The following is a 20,880-nucleotide window of genomic DNA, read 5'->3' as shown; positions in this document are numbered from 1 at the left end:
CTGCTGTACAAGACTTGTTAGGCTATGTCTGGAGTATTGTGTGTGGTTCTGATCCCCATGCTATTGTCTTTTTTTGCTAGAGTTTTATTTTGGCTCGAGTATCAGAGGCTGAGGGCTCGCCTGATAAAAGTGTATAAAAGATTGAGGCATGGATATTGTGGAGAGTAGGAATCTTACACCACCCCCCAGAGTGGAAATGTAAGTGCTTTGAGGTGAGGGCAAAAGCTTAAGGGAGATATACAAAGGTTTTTTTCCTTAAAAAAAAGAAGTTAGGTACCTGAAATGCATGACCAGAAGGTGGTAAAAGCAGCTACGTGAGCAAAGTTTGAGGTGTACAGACCGTGACAGGCAAGGAAGAAGGGGATATGGACCATGTGTATGCAGATGAGATTAGTTCAGAATGGCATTGTGATCAGCACTTCATGCTTGGCTGAAGGGCCTGTTCCTGTGATGATTCTGTTTCAAAGCTTGACTTATGACACAGAACTGGTTTCTACTGGTAGTTGCTCTGCATTGAAGTGCTGGCCATAAAGGAGCTGGTTTGTTTCTATTAGATACCTCATCCTAGGTGATTGTGTATTTTAATACAGGAATAGTTTAAAAATACTGCAGATTGATCCCAAAGCTCCTTGTCAATAACCTAGCTGGTGTATGCGGGACTGTTTGCAGTCCACTACTGAATTGTGTATTTGTCACTGTCAAATCCCTTCTCTTTATCTATGAATGTTTAACTTTTGGAGGGCAATAACTGCGTTGTTCAGTCTCCTGTCAGGATGTCCTGATTTAATGGCCTATTACTGGAATACTGATAACAAAAAAACTTTTAAGGTACTCCTGAAACCAACAACTTTATGGCATGTCCCATTAGCACTGAGATGATGGTACTGTGCAGCGACAAATGTGTTTTGGCAAATAGAATTCATATGAATGGTGATTTGGCATGTAAAGTAGACATGGATAGAAACCATGGCTATAATGATCACTTGTGCTCAGATTAAACTTTGTCTGATCCCTTGGGTGGGTGTGATTCTGTAGTTTCACTACTTTTTTTGAAGTGGAACAGAAGTTTTTCATTACTGTCCTGCTAAAATTTAATCAACATACTCTAAAACATCAATTATCTAGTGGCGATGGTGGTTGTTTACTATTATTGTGGGATGAACTACTGTTGACTTCTTTCCCTCATGACAATGGTAATAAGCACCCCATTGGGTATAATGACACATAATAGGAAGTCTTGGTTATTAAAACATGCAATATAATTGAGAGATTTTATTTTGAACCTGTTCATCCCATGCCTGGAGTAATGTGTTCTCTTAAATAGAGAACTGGATAATTTGTGCTCAAAATTTCTGTCCCCACAGCAGATCTTTTTGGGGTTGGCGGGGAGGGGTGTGGCGGTGGTGCTAGTGTCCAGCTGAATTTCTGCTGCTTTTAAACACTGGAAATGGGGTGAGGCTTCCTGCCACAGCTGAGGACCAAGAGAGCAGTAGCACTTTACCACAACACTTAACCTGTGCGGCTCATCAGCTTTTGAGACAAACATGAGTGTCTCTGTGCGCGTGCGTCGGCGTGCGTGCGCGCACTATCCCCACCTCCGCCCTGGTGAACGGCACAGCTATGATCGCTGCAGCAGGACCTCTCTGTCTCTCTCATTTTTCATTATGTACATAAGTGCCTTTGTCGCATGCGCGCTGCTGACCCTGAACCCCTCTGACACCATTATGTGCCCCTCTACATCGTAAATTAACTCTCCCTAGTGGGCAGACAAGCTGCTGCGAGCAACTGTCCCAGTGGGATCTACTCTTCTGCTCCTTTAGATTTGGCTCCCTCTTTTTTTTTAAGTGAAGCCTTTTTTATTTAATTAACTTTGCACCCCCACCAACTTGTTTGTTCTTTCTCCCACCCCGTTCTATGCCAGCTTTGTTAATTTATTTCCATGCTTGTTTCCATTTCATTAATTTCAGCTTGCTGGGTCAATGCCAGTTTTATTAATTTACTTTCACCAGACACATTCAGTGCCTAATTTAATTAGTTTTAACTCTGAACTGAATAACAGTTGAAATTGACTGATTTTGAACAATGCCTAGACAATTAACTTAATCATGTACCTTCCAACAGTTTAATATTGCCACTTTCAGCAAGTTCTCTTGAAATTTATGCCCTATTACTACCTTACTGATCAAAATTTTTTCCTTCCATTCATTCATGGAATGAGAGCATTGCTGGCTAGGCAGCAGTTTATTGCTCAGGGCACTTCAGAGTTAACAACATTGTTGTGGGTCTGAAGTCACATGTTGGCCAGACCATTAAGGATGGCAGTTTTCTTCCCTAAAGGACATTAGTGACTGAGTTTTTTCCCCCAACAATCGACAATAGAGTCATGGGAATCATTGGACTCTTAATTTCAGATATTTGATCTGCCGTGGCAGGATTCAAACCTGGCTCCCCAGAACATTATCTGGGTTTCTGGATTAACAGTCCAGTGATAATACCACGAGGCCATCGCCTCCCTAATGACTGGCCTAATGCTCTCATCTTAGATGCTCAGACATGTTCCCCTATTCAGTGACACATTGTGATCTGTGGTTCAGCTGCATGTGCTTACCTTTGCTGCCTATCACTGTCGTTTTAAGTTCAATAAAGGCTTTCAATTTGACAATCATTTTCATTCATGAAGTACATCGAAAAGCTGAGGTCCCAGCACCAGCTGTGTCGGACTCTGGTCGTGTCCGGTTCATTGGGAGGCTTGCTCCTCGTTAAACAGGATCTGTAATCTACCTTTCGATTAATTCAGTTTTAACTCATCACCTAAGACAGCGTTTTAATAGTGATATACTGCCTGGCCTGTCTCTTGTGGTTTTAAAATTTACAGTTCCACTTTGATCATCAGATCAAAATATTTTTAAATTGTGCTTCTGTTGAGTGAGCTTTTTGAGCAGTGATTAGTGCATGTGACAAGTGCGTGGGCTGTAGGTGATTGGGATGTCTTTGTTTGTGTTGTGACTTCGTAAGTGAATTCTGCCTTGTAATACACGTTCAGGTAGGATTGTACTGGTTTGTGAGGCAGCTTTCCATTCTGCTCAGCACCACATGAGTCATTATTAACAGGAAAGGGTACCACGCACTGAAACAAAAGTGGCTTTTACTTCACAATTTGATTGTTCTTTATTGAATGGCTTACTCCTGACCCAGTTTCTTTGATTTTATTTCTTGCTGCCTTTCTGGCTCTAGTTGTTTAATAGTATTGACCTCTAACTTTCTAGGTTCAATGAAATGAAAGACATTGGACAGAATTTTTTTTATCCCCAGACGATGAAAGTTATCTAGCATTTTGCTACTCCAGACTTGAAGGACTTTTAATTTTCTGGCACCAATTATTTTTTTCCATGTTCAAACTATCAGTAGCATCCTGCCTTTTAATAGTCTGACTGGAGGACTGGTGTAAGCTGGGTCAGGTTCAGCTAACTGTGTGTTAGGTATGCAAGCTCTAAAGTTCTTGGTGTCCTCCTTTCTTTCCCCAGATGGTACGTGTGGCGTGGCTGTTCTTATTTTCAAAATTTGTTGAACTGTTTGATACGGTGAGTATAACTAATTGATATGATTGTCCTTATTTCAGCCCTTCATTTAATACTTGTTACCAATGTGAAGCTGTCTGCTTTAAATGGCCGGGTTATGGATTTGAAAGTTGTTTTTCTTTTAGATAACTTTATTTCCTTTCCACTTTTTTGTGAAATATATAATACGCACTTCCTATTAATCTTTTTGTAGATATTTTCAGTCTGGAGTTTTTGCATAATTTAGGAGGTGGGGGGTGTGGAATGGAGGAGAGTGAAGATGCAATGGCTACTTATTGGGATACTTTGGAGGGAAAAAAAACTTAATTCATATTTCAAGCATGTGAGGGAGGTGGCAGAAGACCACCCCAAGTATTCGTTACCCTGGTCTTATTGCTCAGACCTTTTGAAACTTCCTGCAAGTAATGGAAGAAGAAAACAGATCACCAATACAACTGGCTGTTAGGGAGAACAGGATGGTACTGATCCTGCTGCCTGGCCTGCTGTGTTCATCCAGCTTCACACTTTGTTATCTTGGTACTGATCCCTCATGGTTAAATCTTGATTTTCCTTGTTCCATAAGACAAAAACCTGAATTCGGCATCCCTCCTCCACGACCGTCCTCCCAAAACCCTGCACAATGATTCAGGATTGATTGATTTTCTACAGATCTGTTAGGATGTAATAACACCATTATGTCACAGGTGTTCTGTTTTGCAGACCTAAATAGCAGGACACCAGGAAACAAGGAGTCATGGAGCAAATTCAACATTTAGTCCGTGTGTTGGATTGGTAGTTAATATAGAATGTATCATCTTCCTAACTTTGCTGAAAAAGCTGTTTTTATTTTAATGAGGGTATTTTTAGACTTAAGACTTCTTTTAAAATTTGGACTTGGTGTTAGTGACAACCTGAGATTCAATGTGACATTTTTAAAACTTAAATCTGCTTAGTTTTCTTTTTTAAAAAAGACAATCTTTTTGGTCCGAGAACCTGGATCTTACTACAGTGACTCTATTCAGATACTCCAATTGTCATTGCTGCTTGTTTGTCCAAGTCACTTGGTTTGATGTGCTTTCTTGCTGTCATTCTGTCTCAGGTGTTCTTTGTCTTGCGAAAGAAAAACAGCCAGATTACCTTCCTTCACATTTTCCACCATTCCATCATGCCTTGGACCTGGTGGTGGGGAGTTAAGTTCGGACCAGGTACAATTTTATTTTTATTGGACTTCATTTCCTTCCTCTGGCAAGTAGCATTTGGATGTTCTTAGCTTGTAGTTTGCTATCTTGCATCAAGTCTTGTCTAATCATTTGGATGCTAGCTAACCTACTGGTCCCCAGTCAGACAGCACTTCATTTTTCTTTATCAAAAAGAAATGATCTCCAATCTCTCCACGTTGTTTCCCCCAATCCTGTATCCAATCTAGAAGTTCCTCCCTAATCTCAACTTTGATACAAAACCAAATAACCGGAAAAGTTCCGCAGATCAGATCTGGCAACATCTGTGGAGAGCAAACAGTTAATGCTACAGGTCATGTGACCCTTCCTCAGGGATGCTCTACCTCCTCTGTACAGATGTGCCAGACATGAGCTTTTTTCAGCAGTTTTTTTTCTGATTTCCAGCATCCGCAGTTTTTCAGTTTTTAACTCTTCGGTATTCTGGTTTTGGCCACTTGGACTCGGCTGATTTTCAGATTCTAACATTTGCCACCTTTTGGCTGCCTCAGCTTTAAGCTGTGGATTTCGCTACCTAAGATTCATTTGTCCATCTCCCTTGTGTACATCTTCATCAAGACTTCGATTAATTTTTGTAGTTTGATGCCAAAATTTGTTTTACAATGCCCACTCCTCTGAGGCTTGGGATACTTTGTTATAGAGAGTAGCTAAAGGCAAGTGGATACTGTTTGTAGATGAATAGCAATATCTAATGAAAAGGTTTTGGTCTTTGGCTTGCTGTCTTGCAGGTGGTATGGGATCCTTCCATGCTATGGTGAACTCTATCGTCCATGTCATCATGTACTTCTATTATGGATTGTCTGCAGCCGGTCCAGCTTTTCAGAAATACCTCTGGTGGAAAAAGTATATGACAGCGATACAGCTGGTCAGTAGTATTTAGTATTTAGCTGTATATCAGAAAGGGTGAGGTGTTGTATCCCACCATTGCTTTAAATGGCATAGACTCTTTATTCTGGCATGGTGAGAGCAGGGGAAAGACATTTGAGCTATGGCTTTTTAAAAAGACTGGTATACAGCATGTTGGAACATGGAGAAGTTTAAAGCCAGTGCAGTAGTTCAATGTGATTTTTCAGCCAGTAACAGTTCTGCAAGTGTGGTCAGAAAATCTGATAACAAAGGGAAAAGTACTGATCTTAAAACCACTTTCTCGTGACTTCTAGATATCTTGCAGCTAGTGAAGTAATTTTAAAGTCTAATCACTGGTGGTTATAGGAAATGCCAGCCAATTGACACAAGCTACAACCCATGAAATAATTACGAGATAATGCATCATTAAGATTGTCAAACTATGCAATACAAAAACATTTTATTAATTTGCACATTTGCTTTGGGGTTTTTAATGTTATGATTTTTCTTTGTCAGCGCAATCCACAACACACTTTCTTGGATATTTCATGTCACTTCAGTTTCTTTTGTGAATCACTAGCTGGCACTGGAGATGATTTCTCCTTATTTTTGTCAAAATGACAAATGATTTTGAACACCCATTCTCTGTGCTAAGGTTGACAGTAAATATTGCCCATCACCATGGGGACAAATATCCATAATATTGAAGTGCCATGAAATATTTTGCATCATATGCCATCTTATGAGACTAGATGTATGGTTTAAGCAGCTCAGCAACTTTGGATTGAATGGTAACAAAATACTGCTAAGGTGTTAGTAATCTAGGTCAAATCAAATTTTGTTTGCCTTTAGTTGTAGTTATTTTCCAGCGTTTTCTCCCCCCGCCCAACAATCCATTATCAGTGGAGATACATTATCTGCTATTAAAGTTTTATTTCTTAAACATTTTCTACCTGTTTAGGTCCAGTTTGTCATCGTTTCTCTGCACGTCACCCAGTACTACTTCATGGATCACTGTGATTACCAGTTCCCCATCTTCATCCACCTAGTGTGGATGTATGGAACATTCTTTTTCATCCTTTTCTCCAACTTCTGGTACCAAGCGTACACAAAGGGCAGGAGGCTTCCCAAAGGCAGAGAACAAAAACAGAAAGCAGCCATGAAGAATGGAAGGCCAGTAGCAGAAAATGGCAGGCACTTGCTGGAAAATGGGGAGGTGATGAATGGAAAAGTGAAGACCAATTAGCAGGAACGTAACTTTTTTAAAAATAAAACCAATTATTGTATTTTTGTTTTTGGCAAGTTTTCAGGAGGGAGGGTGCAGCGATTTAAGCTGGTTTTGAACTTAAGAATTTCATGCAGTCGATTTGATCACTCTGGCACCACGTTGAAATTCAACCTGGGGAAAGTTGTCTGACTAAATGTTTTAAGGATCCTGTGTAATTAACAAATGATGGGTTTATGGCTAATCAAGTCTTGGTTTTGTTTGGAATCCTTGCACTTCTCTAATTGACATTGGTTGCAAGGATAAAGCAGATTATGTAACATGGGAAAGGTGGACCCCATGCCTCTGACTACGAGAAGGCCAGTTCAACGCTCGTCTGTGCTTCAGGCTGATCTGTGGGTGCTCTGTTTCCTGAGCAGTTGAACACGTGCAATTTTCCAGTCTCTGCTATCCTCTTCCACCACCAGTGTTGCATCTAATAATACCCCAGATCTGCAAAGAACTAATGGTGTAATGGTGTTGCCTTTAACCCTTCCTCTGAAAATCTGCAAACAATTAAACCTGTAATGCTGTTGATTCTAGCCACCATCACTCAGCAGTTGAAGGCCATATGAGACTTACTTCAAATGGCCCACCTGGTTGGGTCTGTCTTTTGTAATTTATAATATCTAGTTACAAATGAAGTTTCAAGCTCTTGGCACTATAAAATGTAATTATACTAATTAGGTTTTTTAGATTTTTATTTACTTGACTCTAGCAATGTTGCTGTATATTTTGGGAATGAAGGAAACCACAATATTTAAGAGAAGCTGCTAGATGGGACAGTGTTAATGTGGTCCATACAGCAGAGAATTTTTTATTAACGTTTTTGTGGTGGGCAGGTAGAGTCAGCTTTTAACCATTCAGTACTTGCTAAATGCCCTGTAGGCAGAGAGTCCCATGAGTAACCCTTTTCCTCTTGATCTGTCATCTAATGGGGACAGAATAACAAGCCAGTCAAAGGGTAGTTCTCACACCCGCTATCAGTGAGTTCTACTTGGTCCCTGGAGAGTGAGGTCTACTGAAATGGATACTGTGGCTGTAATCAGAATTGTCTAATCCATGTGTGGTAGAGCAAACATTCCTTTTAAGAAGGCTGCAAACTTTCAGCTTAGGACTTGCTGGAATTATACCTCCTTTTTTTTCCTACTTTTTTTTTCAAGAGATCCCCCTCCCTTTTTTATTCTCAGCTGTACTATTCCAACCCAATGTTGCAGGATTAATTGGACTTAAATTGATACTGTGTATACACGGCAATTTCCCTTCAGTTGCTGCATGCTGTAGACAAAAGTGAGCATCGTTTTGATACAACCCCTGGCCATAAACTCAATGGCATTTATTAGCCATATCAGACTCTATTTTAGGGGTAGAAAGTACAGTACAGAGCAGGGTAGGGGAAAGAAAGCACTACAGCTATAATCTTTAGTTCTTTGCAAATCTATCTTGTTGCAGTCAAGAAAATCCCCATGAGTAATAACAGTGAAGGAATATCTAATGGGATTATGATATCACAGGAGCACGTTCCAATAGGAATTTTCTGACTCTGAAATAAATTCAATTTGGAAACTCAGATGTTTGGTCTGATTCTTGAGTGTCATTTCATTTGATCCATTTTCTGTGGACTACAAATTGCAAACTTATTTGGAACTCCTAACACTTACTGGAATTTTGCCTCCCATTTATCCTAATGTTAATGTCTAATTCCAGAACGTAAACTTTTTTCAGTTTAGTAGCTCTACTGAATCACTTGAGACTCCATTGAGTTTATTTTGGTAACTAATTGCATTTTCCTTCTGGACCTGAATTTTTGTGTACCAGGAAAATGTTTAACCAGTGAAGTCCCTCTACACCCTCAAGTTATTTTGGTGTGATGAAAATGGAATTTGTGAGTTAATTGCAATTCTGGACATCTCCTGTGTTTCACAATCAATGTACATCCTCACAATCTAATGTTTTGTGTATTTCTACAGCAATGCTTTTGGATTAGCCTACTCTTTTCTGCCTCTGAGGCAGCAGATTTTCTTGACCAAACGACCTTGTTTGTTTTTGGCAATCTGACATGGTGTTTGAAATTCTCTTTTGTGGTAAATGAAACTTGTTTTAAGGCCTTTTCACTATAGATTGAGATCTTTAACATTGTGGAAGCTAGGGAAGAAATTGCAAGGGCTCTTAATGGCAATATTCGTTATCCACAGTGACAAGTGAGGTTCCAGAATACTGGAGGGTGGCTAATATTGTACCATTATTTAAGAATGGCTGTGAGGAAAGGCCAGGGAACTATGGATCAGTGAGCCCAAAGTGTTGGATTCTGAGATTATCTACATGCATTTGAAAAAGGACAGGCTGATTTGAAATGGCATGGCAACGTTTGTGGGAAATAATGTCCCAAATTTGAGTTTTAAAAAGGTGACCAAGAAATGTTTTGCATCAGTATTTTCTGTGGAGAAGGACATGGAAGCTAGGGAACTTGGAAAGAAATAATGTTTTAAGGCCTCTGTACAAAAGAGGAGGTGCTGCAGGTTTTTAAAACAAATACATAAATCCTCAGGACCTGATCTGATGTTTCCAAGAACTTTGTAGGAAGAGATTGTTGGGCCCTCTGCAGACACATTTGTATTACTGAGCTATGAACGAAGTGCCAGAAAAATGAAGGTTGTCTAATGTGGTGCCATTATTTAGGAAAGGACATGAGGGAAAAGCCAGGGAACTGCAGATCAGTGAGCCTCGTCAGTGGTGGGAAGCTGTTAGAGGGAATCTGGAGGACAGGATTTGCGTGCGTTTGGAAAGGCAGGGACTGATTTAGGGGTAGTCATTGTGGCGCTTTGTGTGGAAAATCGTATTTTCTAAAGTGACAAGGTTGATGAAGATAGGTCGACATTGATATGAATTTCCACAAAGCATTCAAAGTTCAACATGGTAGACTGGTTAGTAAGGTTAGGTCATATGATGTGGGGGAGCTAGCCAATTAGTTACAAAATTGGCTTAATGGTAGGAGATGGATTGTTTTTTTTGGTCAGGCCTCCAGTCCAATGTGTGCCACCAGGATCAGTGCTGTGTCCACTTTGTCATAGATAGACTTGATTAGAAGTGAATGAAGATAGTGTGGTTAGTAAATTTGCATATGACACTATGGACCATAAAGAGGATTATCTGAGTACACTACCTTGGTTAGATCGGCCAATGGTCTGAGTTGTAACAGGTGGAGTTTAATTTCCATCATTGAGGTGTAGCCTTTTTTGGTAAGGCAAACTAAGGTGGGTCTTTATACAGTCAACGGTAAGGTCTGGGAGTGTTGCTGATCAGAGGCTTAAGGGTGCAGATTCAGTTTCCTGAAAGCGGAGTCACAGGTAGACAGGGTGATGAAGGCATTGGGTATGCTTACTTTTTTTATTGGCCCTAACATTGTGTATAGGAGTTGGAATGTCATGTTTCTGTACAAGACATTCAGGCCGCTTCCAGAATACTGAAATTCTGGTTGCCCACTATAGGAAGGATAGGAAAGAGTGCAGAAAATATTTAGAATATTTACTAGGACTAGACGGTTTGAGCTAAAAGGAGAGGCTGAATAGGCTAGGGTTATTTTCCCTGGAGCGGCAGAGGCTGCAGTGTGACCTTTTAGAGGCTTATAAAATCATGAGGGGTGTGGATAGGGTGAATAGACAATGGTTTTTCCCTAGGGTGGTGGAGTCCACACTTCCGGGGCAGAAGTTTAAGGTGAGAGGGAAAAGATGATATAAAAGAGACCAGAGTGGTAACTTTTTCTGGTCAGTGTGAAATGAGTTGTACCAAATGGTCTACTTGTGCTGTATGACTGATTATAGATGTTGGCAGAGTGGTAGATGACTACATGGGGTTCAAGTCTGCAAAGTTCTGTGTGACAGACTGGTTAGTAAGGTTAGATCACCAGATCCAGGGAGAGCTAGCCCACCGGAAACAAAGCAAGCTGCCTGGCTTGCTGTATTGTTCCAGCCTCCTGTTTGTCCACCTTGGATTCTGGCATCTGCAGGTTTGTTTTGTCGCTAACCAGATAGAAAACTGACTTTATGGTAGGACACAGGGTGATGGCAGACCATTTGTTCAGACTAGAGACCTGTGACCAATGATGTGCTGCAAGGATCAGTGTTGGGTCCACTTTTTGTTTTCTGTAAAGGATTTTTGGATGAGCATATTGGGGAGGCATAGTTAAGTTTGTGGATGACATCAAAATTGGTATAGTAGACACTGAAGGAAGTTATTTTGATACAATTGTCTATCTGATCAAGATTCCAATGGACTGAGGAGTGGTAGATCTCATTTAATCAGCATTAAATGCCATTCTGCATTTTGGTTAGGCAAACCAAGGTGGGCCTTGTACAGGTCATGATAGACCATGGGGGTGTGTTGCCACACAAACCTAGGAGTGGAGGTACATAGTTCCTTGAAGGTGGCATCACTGGCAGACAAGGTAATGAAGAAACTGTTCACATTTGCCTTCATCAGTCAGACCATTGAGTATGAGTTGGAATGTCCAGTTGTGGCTGTGCAAGACAGTGGTGAAGCTGCATCTAGAGTACTGCATACAATTCTGCTTGCTATAGGAAGGATGTTCCCAAACTGGAAATGGTGTAAAAATTATTTTCATGAATGTTTACTGAGACTGAAATGTTTTCCCTGGATGTCAGAGGCTGAGGTGGTGGCTTTTATAGAGGTTTAGAAAATCATAAGGTACGTAGATAAGATGAATAGCCAAGATCTTTTCTCCAAAGTAGGTGAGCCCAAAATTAAAGGGCATAGGTTTAAGGTGAGATGGGAAAATTTTACAAGGGACCTGAGGGGAAGCTGTGTATGTGTCCATGCGGCACGGATGAGGTTGGCTGAAGGGCCTGTTCCTGTGCTGTAGGACTCTTCGTGATTATTGATATCTCCTTATTCTCAACTAATTTAGGTGTAAGTTTCAAGTATGTGTATCTTGTGCACACTTATCTCTGGAAGTGGTTGATGGTAGGTGAAGATTTATTTTGCCATTTGTAAAGGAGTCCACTTCCATATGTAACCACTTGCTATTTCCAGGAAGTAAGGGAGTACTGGGGGCGACATCTACCCCTGTTTTGGAATAGGAGTGAATGGCACTCAGCTGCACGTTTTCAGGGTGAGACCAGCTTTGTCATCCCATTTGTCTTCACCGTACTCTAGCTAATTCAATTGTTTTTCTGCTATGGGTTTGTTTCTAAACTAGCAGTTGTGTGTTTTCTTTAGATTTTTTTTTATTTGCCTGTGGGTGCAATAAACTTGCATCAGCTGTGGTCATGAAGTTGGAAAGTCACAGGTTGGCTCATTTTTGAGGATATTAGTAAATTTTTGCTTTTGATATTCACAGATGATTAGCAGAACTTTGTAATTCAACTTTGGGAAGATTTGTGAAGAATTTATTTTCAGTTCTCACTCAACTCTTTCCTACCCTAGCATCCTTTTAACCCTAGTTCTCAAGTCAGATGAAACCAGTCTGTATACAGACCTGGAATTGAATTGTATTTGACTGAGTTTTTGACAACACACCCATGCCAACACTCCGCTCCCTCATTTGTTCCATTTTTGTTACTTAGTTTTTTTTTTGGTTTGCAGGTTGTCTGCCTATGACTTGGCTCGTGCAAATCCCATTTTTTTTTTGTTCCTGCTGACTTGCATCAACTCTCCTGTCTTGACAATTTTAAATATTATCCTGGTTTACAAATCTGTCCCCTCCTAATCCCTAATCTCCAACACCACAATCCTCCTCGGTGGGGAGGGAGAGAGAGGAGAGAAAGAGAGAAGCTTAATTCTTGACCATTCATGACTTTTATTTCTTTTTTTATTTCCCTCCCCACCCCCAACTGCCTATGCCTTCAGGTGTTTGGGTCATAATATTTAGAATTTCCACTCTTCTACAACTCTACTGCTCCTCTTTTATCTTTAGTGAATTCCTCCAACTAAAGCTTTTGGTGATCTGGCCTAACATTTATTTTCTGGGTCTTCGCTTTCATTTTTATAATGTAATTGTGAAGCTCCTTGGTACTCTTTTATCAAAGAAGCTATATAAATTCTAGCTTTGTTGTTACAGAAGGTTTTTATTCACATTGCTTGTTTATTCATTGTATTTTGAGTAAAGAGAAATTCGTGATCCCTTGAACAGTTAAAACAATTCATTGAACTGTACTACTTTGCATTGAGCAGAAAGCTTGTTTTAATAATGTCAGCTGACTTTTGTTTTAATCTTCATGTATAACAAAACAACTGTCTCCAAGTTGCAATGGTGCTATGCTGGGGATGGAGGTGAGGTGGGGGTGGGAGGGGTGGGAAAAGGAGGGTAAGAATGCGATTCTGCATATCTCTGCTAAACTAAACTATCTAGGGAAGTTATTGGGTAAGGCTTGTACGCAGGGGAGACGCTGTCGGATCTGCTTGGATGATTGTGTTGTCCCTTTTCACAGCATCTTGTCGCTGATAAGCACTTATTCCTTTTAATGTATAAAGGGCAGGAAATTTAAGTCCACCATTAATCATGCTCATACTGGCACTGTTAATTCTGAGAACAAATCACTTCCTGTCTTCCTGACGTGTGTGTGTGTGTTGAGGGATGGAAGAAATAACCTCTGGTACACCAGTGCTGTAAACATGTTTATCATGCCTTTCTAAATTGTAAACAGTTTAAAGCCTATAACCAGCTAATCCCAGAAGTAGGAAGGGGTTAGGACTAAGTCATTCTTACAAAAATCTTGTACAGGCATAAAAGGTCATTACGGAAGAGGCCACCATTTGAGCCAACATACTTTGGCTGTAGGCTGATATTTCAAACACTAAATGTCCTAATGAGCAAATTATTTGCTCATCATGTCTGCTGCTTTTGATATTAAACCTTTTTATTGTAAAGCTGTTCAATATCTAGTGCCTATTAGCTCTATTCCACAAAGAATCATGACATTTCTCTCTATGCGAGACAACATGGCCACTTACCACTTGTTGGGTATCACTCCACAGTATGGGACAAAGAGGCATTGCCTCAGTGAATACCATAGATGCTATTCCTGTTGAACTCTGGCCATTCTACATTATGCTTTGTTTGTCTAATTTGAATGCCATACACATGCCCTCTATGTAACACAGCATGTAACTTGCGCACATGCGGCACAGTCAACTTCAGTTAATGAAGTACTTGCAAGTTGCAACAGTCCCTGTATTGAACAGCTGACTTGTCTGTTATGGTCTCATGAACAGTAGGAAGATCATCTGTGTGGTTGGTTGCCAAATATACATTTGGGTAATAATATCACAGCAGATCAGAAATCCCAGCTGAATCTCTGGGTAGTAGAAATCTTCGTGGACAGTGCTACCTTCGAACTCGCGGCTTCAGCACAGATCCAGTGTGGTGCCCTCTTGGCCTATGGCTGTCTCTTGGCATTGCCTCTGTGGACTTTCGGTCTCCAGGTGATTCCAGAGCAAACTCCTGGCCTCATGAAGCCAGGTGTAGCCTGGAGTCAAGGCCCACTCTGGATGACTGGCTGGATGCTAATATAGTCCGAGTTGGAAGTCTGTTGTTCTGAGCTTTCTGCTCCATTTTATAACTTATTTCTAAATCTGCAATGCTGGACTCTTTCCACTTTTCTACTTTTCCAGGGACTGCAGCTGAAAAAGCTGTACCTAGGGACTTGGGTACCTAAAGATGATGGTGCTATAAGCAGCAAATTGTACTCCAATGTGTACAGTGGAAAGTATACATGACAATAAAGCTAATTCTAATTGATTATCCCAGACCACTGAGTGCACTTAAATGTCTGGAATGAGATTGAACCCATGGCTGAAAGTGTGTTAACACTGAAGAAGAATGGACAAATCTAGGCACTAAAGGTTGAAGTTTTTATGGTGCAATATTTATTGGTAGAATTACCAATGCTGTATTTATCTTCATATATTTATCTTCAGTTTCCTTGCTCTTGCCTATGCTGCCAGCTCATGGTGCTTGTAATCTCCAAATCTCTGTTATTCCCTGATTCACTCAAATGTTGTCACAACTCAAAACACTCTTCCAGTGAAACCCAAATCCCATTTTTGAGAATTGTTAAAGTGGAATTTTTCTCTAAACATAAAGACAAAAGGTCAAAATTTGTGTAGGGGACTGAATGTTTTGATTTTAGCAAACAGAAATACACAGCTTCTGTATCTGTGTATTTTGGGAAAAGCAGCACTGGATGCAGATATTTTGTAAGGATTTGATACTTAGGTGTAATTTTAAATTCACCATGCTTAATTTCTCAACTTTGGATCTAATTCATAAGTTTTTTTTTAGACTGAACAGGGATATCATCTGTACCCATAGGAGATTTTTTAAGCCATTTTTGTTTTCATCTGATCTGAGCTCCAAAGCACAGCATAAATATAAAAGTAAATTCCTTGCTAATTTGAGATGCTGTCATTAAAATGATTAATTGATAAATAAGTAAGAGGTCACACCACAACTTGTATTCTTCACCACCACCACCACCATCTTCCCCCCCCCCCCACCCCAGCTTTTCAAACTACATGAGATGTTAATGTTTTTAGCTGATCTTGGCACAAAAGGGCAAGGTCAGCACTTGTTGTGCACCTCCACTTGAAAAGGTGGGGCTAAGCCAGATCTTGAATTCATGCAGTGTGGTTTGTACTAATCAAACCACACTGTTGTCAGGAAATTCTAGGATTTTGATGCTGAAATAAATGAAGAAATGGTAAAATAGTTCCAACTCTTGTGGAATTTGCTGCTATTCTCCTTCCAAGGTGATATATAACCCAGGCAAAGAAACTTCCTGCTGAATACTACGTAACAAATGTATTTGTAGGCTTCCTTCTATTATTCTTAATCCTATTTGCCAAAGCTATCTTGTGTCCCCTTTTTTGCTCTCCTGATTTCCTCCTTAAGTATACTCCTGCTGTTTTTCTACTCTTAGAAGATTCACTCGATCTCTACTGTCTATACCTGGTATAAGCTTCCTTTTTATTCTTAACCAAAACCTCAATTTTTTTTTTTCTAGTCACCCAGCATTCTCTACACCTACCAGCCTTGCTCTTCTCCTTAACAGGAACATACTGTCTCTGGACTCATTATCTCACTTTTGAAGGCTTCCCATTTTCCAGCTGTCCCTTCACCTGCAAACATCCACCCCCATTAACTTTTGAAAGTTCTTGCCTAATAATTGAGCTTCCTCCAATTTAGAACTTTTAACTTTTAGATCTGGCCTATCTGTTTCCATCATAATGTTAAAAGTAATAGAATTATGGTGACCAGCCCCGTAGTGCTTCCCCAATGTCACCTCAGTCACCTGCCCTGCATTATTTCCCAAGTGTAGGTCAAGTTTTGCACCTTCTCTAGTAGGTACATCCATGTACTGAATCAGAAACTCTTTTGTACATGCTTACCAAATTCCTCTCCATCCTAGCGCTACAGCAGTCCCACTCTATGTTTGAACGGTTAAAATCCCATACCCCAGCCACACTATTATTCTTAGAGATAACTGAGATCTCCTTACAAGTTTGTTTCTCAATTTCCTGCTGACTATTGGGGTGTCTGTAGTACAATCCCAATCAGGTGATCATCCCTTTCTTATTTTTCAGTTTCACCTAAGTAACTTCCCTAGACATTTTTGCAGGGCTGTTACCCCCAATCAAAAACACCACTCCCCCTCATCAGAAAACGGTCTAAACCTTTTGTGCTCCTCTGATGTTGCTTGGCCTTGTGTTCATCCAGCTTTACACCTTTGGTATTGTAGTTTCTCCAGCATCTGCAGTTCCTACTATTTCCAAATCATGTCCTGAGTTCATCCGCCTTAGCAGGCAGACCTCTTTGCATTGAAATAAATGCAGTTAATTTATCAGTCCTACTGCGTTCTCTGTGCTGTTCCTGCCCGCCCTGATTGTTTGACTGACTCCTTTTACCCAATTCATCAGTTTCAGACTGATATCTTTCCTCACAAGCTCCCTGGAACCACCCACACTATGTTAAATTCTCCTGAGCTGCTGTAGCAAATCTCCCCACCAGTATATTGGTACCCTTCCACTTGAGCTGCAATCCATCCTTGTAAAGCTCACTTTTACTTCAGAAAAGATTCCAATGATCTAATAATGTGAATCCTCCCCTGTACCAGCTCCTCAGCCTCACGTTCATCTACTGTGTCCTTCTATTCCTATTCCTATTCCTACCCCTACTAGCTTGATGTACTAGATATTACTTCTTAAATTCCTGCCTAACCTCCTACATTCTCTTCTCAGAATCTCATCCTTCTCTCCTCTTCCTATGTCATTTGTTCCAATCTATACAAGGACCTCCTGCTGGTACCTCTCCCCTTTTGAGAATATTCTGTACTCTGTCCAAGATATCCTTTCTCCTGGCTCTAAAGAGGCAACACACCATTCTGATATCTTGCTGTCAGCTGCAGAAACGTATGTATGTGATTCTGACTTGAGTCCCCTATCAGAATCCACTGCTTGGAATCCCTGGTTTGCATCCTACCATGGCTGAAGGTGGAATTTGAATCCAATAAAAATAAACCTAGAATTAAGAATCTACTGATCACCATGAAATCATTGTTGCTTGTCAGAAAACCCCATCTGGTTTATTGATGTCCTGCCTGGGAAGGAAATCTGCCCTCCTCAACTAGTCTGGGCTACATGTGACTCTAGACCCATAGCAATGTGGTTGACTTTCAATTGCCCTCTGAAATGGCTTAGCAAGCCATTCGTAAGTACCAGTCCCTACAAAGTCTCACAGAAATGAAATTAGGCGCATCAACCTCGGCATTGGAAAAGATGACAGCAAAAATGGCCCTGTCTACCCTGCAAAGTTGTCCTCGCTAACATCTGGAATTGAGTACCAAAATTAGGACAGCTGCCTCACAGACTAGTCAAGCAACAGCTTGACATAATCATAATCTCGAAATCATACCTTATAGACAATGTCCCAGACATCACCATCCCTGGAGAAAATATATTAGCCATCGAGAGCAAGTTTATTATTCCAGATTGTCAGCAGCACAGTGACGGGGGAGATTTCTGGTTTGAAGTGTATTTATTTCAACACACAAGGCCTACTTGGCATCACGGATGAGCTCAGAGCATGGATTTGCTGTGGGGACTGGATTATTATAGCCAAATTGGAAACATGGCTGAGAGAAGAACAGGACTGGTGGCTCTATGTTTCAGGATACTGAAGCTGCAGCATGACAGAAGTACAAGTAAGTGATGAGGTGGAGTGGCCCTTTTGATAAGGGAGGACATAACAACAGTACTTAGGATATTATTAAGGGGTCATCAAATGAGGCCATATGATTAGAACTTAGAAAGAAGGGGATGGTCAAACAATTGGGGCCATATTATTGATCCCCAAATAGCCAGTAGGTACTAAAGGAGCAAATGGGTAGAGTGCTTGCAGATACCTGTAGAAATAATAGAATAGTATTGATTGGAGATTTTAATTTTTCTTGTATTGACTGCGCCACCCAGAGTATAAAAGGCCCTGATGAGGTGGAATTTGTCAAATGTGTCTCAAAAAAGTTTTGTATATCAATATGTAGAGGGCCCTACTTGGGAGGGTGCAACACTAAACTTTTTCTTAGGAAACAAGGTTGGAAAAGTGATTGAAGTGTCAGTTAGAGAACATTTGCATCTAGTGACCATAACTCTCTCAGTTTTAACATAGTTATGGAGAAAGATAGGACAATTCCACAGTTTAAGGTGCTGAACTGGAGCAGGGCCAATTTTGAGGCCATCAGGCAGGATCTAGCAGCAGTCAATTTGGGTGAGTCTGTTTGAAGGAAAAGTAATGCTGGCAAATAGAAGGCTTTCCAAAGTGTGATATCATACTGTCCCTGTTGGGGTGGAGGGAAAAACTGGCAGGTTTAGGGATCCCTGGGATATTGAGGGTCTGATCAGTCAAAAGAAGGCATACGTTGGGTTTAAGCTATGGGCTGAAGTGAATCCCAAGAAGACTATAAAAAGTGCAGGAGCACACTTAAGAGGGAAATCAGAAGAGCAAAAGAGGGTATGAGATGGATCTGGCAGATAAGGTTAAAGATAACTCCAAGTTCTACATCTATATTAAGAGTGAAAAGGTGGCTAAGGAGAGAATAGGTCCCCTAAAGATGGCCATCTATGTATGGGGCCACAGGAGATGGGGAGATTTTTAACGAATATGTTTCTTCAGTGTTTGCTGGGAATGTGGGATTGAAAACAGATAGACTTTGGGGAGTCTTGGTACATGATATCATTTGCTGGCCAGCACTTTCTATTTCCTGAGGTGCCCTTGAGATGGTGTTAGTCAGCTGCCTTCTCAAACCATTGTAGTCTGCATGCTGTGTGTTGACCCACAATGCCGTTCAGGAGGGCGATCCAGGATTTTACCTCACCAACAAATGAAGGAACAGCAATATATTTTTAATTAGGATGGTAAGTGACTTAGAGGGGATCTTGCAAATGGTGGTGTTCCCATGTATCTGATGCCCTTGTCCTTCTAGATCAAAGGGTTTAGGGGGTTGGAAGGTACTGTGTAAGGTTCTTTGGTGAATTTCTGCAGCGCATCTTGTAGATAGCATTGGTGGAAGGAGTGGATGCTTGTGAATGTGGTGCTAATAAAGCAGGCTACTTTATCCTAGATGGTGTCAAGCTTCTTGGGTATTGTAGGAGCTGCTCCTGGCATACCCTCCTGCACTCTCCATTGAACCAGGGTTGATCCCCTGGCTTGATGGCATTGGTTGAGTGGGAAATATGCTGGGCCATGAGGTTGCAAATTGTATTGGAGTACATTTCTGCTGCTGTTGATGATCCACAGAGCCTCACGATGCCCGGTCTTCACTAGCTTGATATGTTCAAAGTCTTCCCTATTTAGCGTGATGATAGTACCACATAATACATTTGGAGGGTTTCTCAATATGACGGTGGGTCTTCGTCTCCACAACAATTGAAAAATAGTTGCTCTTATCGATAGTCGTTGACAGTTACATCAGCAGCTAGCAGATTGGTAAGCATGCGGTCAGTTATGCTTTTCCCTCTTGTTGGTTCCCTCAACACCTGCCGCAGTCCCAATCTAACAATGTGCCTTAGGGCCGAGCCAGGTCAATCAGTAATGCTGGTGCCAAGCCACTTATAGTGGTGGACATTGAAATCCCCCAGAGTTTGCACCATTATGACCCAAGTGTGGTTCAACATGGAGGAGTACTGGAGGCCTGTGACCAATAGTGTGCCACAAGGATTGTTGCTGGGTCTACTGCTTTTTATCACTGTCATCCAAATTATTTATATAAATGTGAGAGGTTAGTAACTTGCCGATGACATCAAAGTTGGAGTTGGAGTGGACAGCTAAGGTTAGCTCAGAGTACAACAGGATCTTGATCAGATGGACCAATGAGCTGAGGAGTAGCAGATGGAGTTTAATTTAGAGAAATGTGAGGTGCTGCACTTTGGAGAAGCAAATCAGTGCACAGCTTATACACCTAACAGCAAGGTCCTGGGGAATGCTGCTGAACAAAGAGACCTTGAGGCATAGGTTCACAGTTCCTTGAAAGTGGAGTCGCAGATAGATAGGATAGTGAAGAGGCATTTGCTTGCCTTTATTGGTCAGTGCATTGAGTATAGGAATTGGGAGTTAGGTTGCGGCTGTACAGGACATTTGATTAGGCCACTATCGAAATACTGCATGCAATTCTGGTCTCCCTGCTATAGGAAGGATCAGAGAATCATCATCATCATAGAATTGTTAGTGTGGAAACAGTCCCTTTGACCCAAAAAGTCCATAGTGACCCTCCGAACAGCATCCCACCCAGACTCATCGCCCCCCCCCCCCACCTTTTCCCTATAATCCACCTAAATCTACACATTCCTGAACACTTCAGCCAATTTAGCATAGCCAATCTACCTAACCTGCATATCTTTGGACTTTGCGAGGAAATCGGAACGCTTGGTGAATACCAATGCAGACACTGGCAAGCAAATGCCTCTTCAC

The 20,880-nt window shown here is 41.0% G+C and overlaps 1 protein-coding gene across 15 annotated transcripts in view; it reads left to right on the top strand.

Annotated features, from left to right (window-relative positions):
* The window catches only part of LOC125456171 (elongation of very long chain fatty acids protein 1), a 79,756-nt gene extending 71,284 nt beyond the window's left edge, over positions 1–8,472 (top strand). For all 15 annotated transcript variants that reach the window (XM_048538989.1, XM_048538988.2, XM_048538994.2 and 12 more), the window contains 4 exons: positions 3,525–3,581; positions 4,657–4,762; positions 5,521–5,657; positions 6,600–8,472. In XM_048538989.1, coding sequence (XP_048394946.1) covers positions 3,525–3,581; positions 4,657–4,762; positions 5,521–5,657; positions 6,600–6,884 — 585 coding nt within the window. In that variant the 3' untranslated portion in view covers positions 6,885–8,472. The remainder of the gene's footprint in view (positions 1–3,524; positions 3,582–4,656; positions 4,763–5,520; positions 5,658–6,599) is intronic.
* The last annotated feature ends 12,408 nt before the right edge of the window (positions 8,473–20,880 follow it).

Source organism: Stegostoma tigrinum, chromosome 8, assembly GCF_030684315.1.
Source record: "Stegostoma tigrinum isolate sSteTig4 chromosome 8, sSteTig4.hap1, whole genome shotgun sequence".
Lineage (NCBI taxonomy): Eukaryota > Metazoa > Chordata > Chondrichthyes > Orectolobiformes > Stegostomatidae > Stegostoma > Stegostoma tigrinum.
The sequence above is the reverse complement of the archived record's forward strand: the minus strand, read 5'-3'. Positions and strand labels throughout refer to the sequence as shown.